At 35.2% G+C, this 6,000-nt stretch overlaps 1 protein-coding gene across 2 annotated transcripts in view; it reads right to left on the minus strand.

Moving 5' to 3' along the window:
* The window catches only part of hacd1 (3-hydroxyacyl-CoA dehydratase 1), a 43,210-nt gene extending 39,430 nt beyond the window's left edge, over window positions 1–3,780 (minus strand). The window contains exons 1-2 of one of the 2 annotated variants that reach the window (XM_016257600.1): window positions 3,523–3,594; window positions 674–791 (exon numbers count right to left, since the gene is read on the minus strand). In XM_016257600.1, the coding sequence (XP_016113086.1) occupies window positions 674–769 (96 nt within the window). In that variant the 5' untranslated portion in view covers window positions 770–791; window positions 3,523–3,594. Of the gene's footprint in view, window positions 1–673; window positions 792–3,522 lie in introns of both variants that reach the window. The other variant, XM_016257599.1, reaches the window with a different exon arrangement.
* Between the last annotated feature and the right edge of the window lie 2,220 nt (window positions 3,781–6,000).

The following is a 6,000-nucleotide window of genomic DNA, read 5'->3' on the forward strand; positions in this document are numbered from 1 at the left end:
TTTAGATGTAGCAAAATGTTGTAGCAAAAAAATAAAGAAAGAGTCAAATCTCTGTGTCATATTTATTTGAATGTATCTGTGTCTTTTGTGTGGGGCTAAAACACAATATTTCTCATTGGGTTTAAATACCAGGTTAAGACATCTTTCTAAAAAAAAAAAATAATTTTTCAGAATGAACGATAAGGATGCACCACTCAAGATTATGTGATCATAAATGCCAAAGTCCCTTTGTGTGAGGATTAAGTTGCTATTTTTTTTTTATTTGAAAGTAGTGTCACTTTCTTGCAAGTGTGTAAAAATGCAGTTTGTAATTCATCTAAATAAAAATTATTTTAATATGTAGAGTGAGGAACTCCAACATTTATAAAAAAAACTAACTAAATAAATAGAATGTTCTCCCAATGATTAACCCAAGTGACCACTGGACTAAGGGACAAGCCAGTAAGTTTGAGAAGATCACATGACTAATTTTAGCAGGAATTAAGCCCACATATGGTTACCTGAGAGTAACTCATTCAACAACTGTTAATACAAAGAGTTCATCACAGGAGAAGGTTTTTGTTTTCCTTCAAGGTGGTGTCCATTAATCAATACACAAAATGATACTGCAAAATTTGAGTAAAATAAAGTGCATGTTTATATCACAATGGGGGTTAAAGGCAGCTGATCTTACCTCTAGTAGTGCAAATGTCTGGAAAAATTTAAGTGTCTTGGCTATATTTCTGTACAAGCCTTTATGGGTGCCTTTCTGAAGGTAATACCGGACCATGGCAACAGCCAATACAAGCCACCTGCAATAAAAGACCAATAAAATATAAATAAATAAAAACTTTGACTTTAACACCAAAACTAATTAAAAAGCCTATAATGTAAGGCTGTGCTTTTCACCTTATTTCCAGGTAAAGATACAGTTCATACACATTAAGTAGTTAGTCACTTAAACCACACTTTTAAGCATGAAAGTCATTGCACAGGATAATAAAAAAAAAATCTAAGTGAAGTTGCGATTCTGAACATTTAAAATGCATTAACTGTAAAAGTAAAATTCAAAAACATACTACAGTTAAAATCAGGGGCGTAGATTACGCGGGGGACATGTCCCCCCCACTTTTAATATCACATAAATTCGTCCCCCGCACTTTTTCGGGCAAGTGTGATCGCATAGACGTTTTCAAGAGCAGGTGTGAATAAATATAGATTTAAATTCAAAGAGACAGGATAGTCTGTGCATAATCTGATGTTTTATTCAGACCCAGAATAAGGCGATATGACATCGCGACATCGCGGAGTGCTAAACACAGTGTATGTTTCATTCATACTCGAAGCCGAAGGGCGCTCTTGCGCAGAAAGTCGTATGAGGAAATTCCTAATATGGACAAAAGCCTCCAGCTATCGCTGTATGAAAACAGTTGTTTTCACAGAAAAACAGAAACATTTGGAAACATGAAGACATTAAACATACGATTGCGACAATATGGTTTATTTGTGTTTGTCAAGTCATCTCCAGGTAATAAATAAAGTATATGAACAATGCCGTGCTAATTGACATAGGATATAGAAACTATTCTGCCTTATTATGTGATAAAAAAATGTTAGTCTCTATTAGAATTATTAGTAAACAATTATATTAGTAAATAATTTACTAATAGTATATTAGTAAATAATTATTATTGGTTATTGTCCAGCAGTTATCTGATTTCTAAGCCAATTAAAAGCTAGAAATTAGAGAAATATTAAAGCTGAAACCAGCCAAAAGTTTTTGAACAGTAAGATTTTTAATGTTTTTTTAAAAGGTCTCTTCTGTTCACCAAGCCTGCATTTATTTGATCCAGAGTAGGCTACAGCAAAACACTACAATTTTGAAATATTTTTACTAGGCTATTTATAATAATTATTTTCTATTTGAATATATTTTAAAATGTAATTTATTGTGATTTCAAAGCTAATTTTTTTAGCATCATTACTCCAGTCGCACAATCCTTCAGAAATCATTCTGATATTCTGATTTGCTGCTCTAAAAACATTTATTATTATTATTATTATTATAACAGATGAATAGAATTTTTTTAGGTTTCTTTGATGAATAGAATGTTCAGAAGAACAGCATTTAGGTTATCTGAAATAAAAATATTTTGTAACATTATAAATGGCTTTATCATCACTTTTGATCGAAATCATTCTGATATTCTGATTTGCTGCTCTAAAAACATTTATTATTATTATGATGTTGAAAACAGATGAATAGAATTTTTTTAGGTTTCTTTGATGAATAGAATGTTCAGAAGAACAGCATTTAGGTCATCTGAAATAAAAAATATTTTGTAACATTATAAATGGCTTTATCATCACTTTTGATCAATTTAAAGCATCCTTGCTAAATAAGTGTGTTCATTTCTATAATTTCTTTTCCAAAAAAATAAGCTTTTGAATAGTATAGTGTATAATGTTACAAAAGCTTTTTATTTCACATAAATGCTGATCTTTGGATCCTTCTATTCATCAAAGAATCCTGAAAAAAATTACTCAACTGTTTTAAATATTGATAATAATAATTAAAAAAGGTTTCTTGAGCAGAAAATCAGCATATTAGAATGATTTCTGAAGCATGTGACACTGAAGCCTGGAGTAATGATGCTGAAAATTCAGCTTTGATCACAGCAATCATTTAAAAATATATTCAAATAGAAAGCCGTTATTTTAAATAGTAAAACTATTTCACAAAATTACTGCTTTTGCTGTACTTTGGATCAAATAAATGCAGGCTTGGTGAGCAGAAGAGACTTTTTTTTTAATAAAACATTAAAAATCTTACTGTTCAAAAACTGCTGACTGGTAGGTTATATAGATTACAGAAATATTATATTGTAATGTTATATATATATATATATATATATATATATATATATATATATATACACACACACACATAACATTTCTGTCCCCCTCACTTCTGATATTATGGCTATGCTCCTGGTTAAAATTATAGAATAGCCTACTTAACGTGTTTTAGTACGTTGGTCGACACTTCTTTTTCACAAGAATATGCCCTTTTAAGTCCACACTGGTTTAGAGCACGCAAGTTATGTTGAATTGAAAACCGCTTCACTGCGCTTTCATTACAATTATCCCGTCTTTCACTTTTCCTAGTTGCAGTTTGTCTGTCGAGCATTTCGGCATGCCGGGCCAGAGTTTCAGTGTCAGCGCTAAACATATCACTGTGACAGTTGAGGAGACGGGGACGACACGTGCAGTTCAGTCAACCGTATTAGGAAAGGCTGAGCACGCTTCGGTAGCTGTGAAGAATATTCCTGTAACTTTGTAACAGCTGACCCTTTATAAAACAAAACTATCAATTATGTACACGCACTGTGAGTGTTTAACGTAATAGTCTATCTTGAAGCTTCTAAAGTTGTCTTTGGTAACCTAACAATCGAATGATTTACAATGGTCACACTATAAACAGACACACGGCTGCATTAAGCAAGTACATTAAATAAAAGCAGTTCAAACTTAAACTTTCACCAGCAAGTACCCAGCTGTCATGGCGATATTGTAGAACGTGAGCCATGCCGTTGCGATGGTGCCTTTCGTCCGCTTCTTGTTGTTGGTTTCTTTCTCCTCAACAGTTCCGTCCTCCTCGCCAGACGCCATGGTACCGGTTACAGACTGCGAAAGTCACAAAAACATTGCGCCAGCACCAGGGGCGCAACTGCACATTTGCCGAGGGGTATGCAATATCAGTGTCGGCGCCCCCCTGTATTCTAGTAGCCTCTATCACTAACTCGCGCAGAAAACTTTCTGCAAGTCAAGAGCCCATTACTAGCTTGTGCATGGAAGGATACACACTCATCAGGAGTGAAAAAAAGTGACAAAGGTTTGAACCCCCTTCCCCATTTTTTAAAACCATAGGGAAAAAAGTTAAAAGTAAAAACAAGGGGGGAAAAAGAAAGAAGTGTGTCACATAACATCCCCTTTAACTCCTGATGGCAGACCTCAGACAGTAGAACACATTTTTATTCATTTTTATTTTCAAACACATGTATTATTGCACACTTTTTAGTTAGGTAATTTGAATATATATATATATATATATATAATTGGCCTCCATGTTACCAATTGACCTCATAAGTTGCAAATTGGTCCTCCAGCTGTTCCTTATATGTACATTTAACTTTTCCGGCCTCTTATTGCTACCTGTCCCAACTTTTTTGGAATGTGTAGCTCTCATGAAATCCAAAATGAGCCAATATTTGGCATGACATTTCAAAATGTCTCACTTTCAACATTTGATATGTTATCTATATTCTATTGTGAATAAAATATAAGTTTATGAGAGGGCACGTGCCCCCTCAGATTTTCAGTAGCCCCTCACTGCAGAACAAAGATCCAGGGGGCAGGGTTGGATCCACATCTAGGGGGTGGAGATGGTAGGTTTAGGGGTAGAGATGGGTAAGTTTAGGGGTGGATATGGGTGGGTTTAGGCAGAGGTTAAATTGGAATTTGTTATGTGTGGGGGGGCTCTATGGTATCGAGCTTTTATATATATATATATATGTGTGTGTGTGTGTGTGTGTTTGCAAATATGATTTATTCTTAAGCAATATTCTCATCAGTTTTATGTCAGCTGTGTCATATAAATCTGCGTGTTTTTTAGATTTTATTCAAGGGCATTCTGGCGCCTCCTGCTGGCAGAGAATGAATTTGCATTTGCAAGTCTGTGGGAAACACTGGTGTCTGTCAACAAACATAAACAAAAAGCATGCTTCAGAACTGTTTTGAGAAGGTGCTTAAGTTTTGAGCCATGTATTATTACTCTGAATTAGGCTACTACTATTACTATCTTGTACCCTGTGTTACGTGCTTGGATTGTTGTTCCCTCCCCTTTTGTTACTGGTTGCTGTATTTCTCCCCTTGTTATGTCACCTTTATTTATATAGCACTTTTAACAATACAGATTGTGTCAAAGCAACTGAACAGCATTAATTAGGAAAATAGTGTGTCAATAATGCAAAATGACAATAGTAAACAAATTTTTCAGTTAAAGACAGTTCATCATTGAATTCAGTGATGTCAACATCCAGCTCAGTTTAAATAGTATCTTTGCAATCATGTCAACGATATCGCTGGAAATGAAGTGTCCCCAACTAAGCAAGCCAGAGGCGACAGTGGCAAGGAACCAAAACTCCATCGGTGACAGAATGGAGAAAAAACCTTGGGAAAAACCAGGCTCAGTCGGGGGGGCCAATTCTCCTCTGACCAGACGAACCAGCAGTACGGAAAAATCAATTTAAGACGTAATAAAATAGACGATGAACACTATTAACAGCAATTATTATATGATGCAATCAAACTTATAGCAAAATGTGGTAGTTCTGTATGTTGTTTCAGGGTTGGCATCATCTGAGGTCCTCTGAGGGGTTGGTATCATCTCTTCTCATGTGTTCTGGATCCAGACTGAAGTTACCACGGGATGTCAATGTGGCAATTGTTTTGTGGCAAAAACAAAGAAACAAATAGAGATATAATTAGCGTAGCTGCCATTCCAATGTAAGGCTATTCCAGAGTTTGGGAGCCAAATATGAAAAAGTTCTACCTTTTTTAGTGGACTTTGCTATCCTAGGTACTACCAAAAGTCCAGAGTTCTGTGACCTTAGGGAGCGTGATGGATTGTAGCGTGGTAGAAGTCTAGTTAGGTACACAGGAGCTAACCCATTAAGGGCCTTATAGGCAAGTAATAATATTTTGTAACTGATACGGAACTTAATAGGTAGCCAGTGCAGAGACTGTAAAATTGGGGTGATATAATCATATTTTCTTGACATGACATTATAACAGGTAATATTGGTGTAACATATAGGTTTTTAGTTTAGACTTAAATTCGTGGAGTGTGGTTATTGTCCGGAGAGACAGGGGCAATGTGTTCCAAAGTTTGGGAGCCATAGCAGAGAAAGATCTACCTCCCATAGATAATAGGCGAAATCTCGGAACACAAAGTAGTTC

This window comes from Sinocyclocheilus grahami, unplaced genomic scaffold (genome assembly GCF_001515645.1).
Source record: "Sinocyclocheilus grahami isolate Dianchi unplaced genomic scaffold, SAMN03320097.WGS_v1.1 scaffold1575.1, whole genome shotgun sequence".
Lineage (NCBI taxonomy): Eukaryota > Metazoa > Chordata > Actinopteri > Cypriniformes > Cyprinidae > Sinocyclocheilus > Sinocyclocheilus grahami.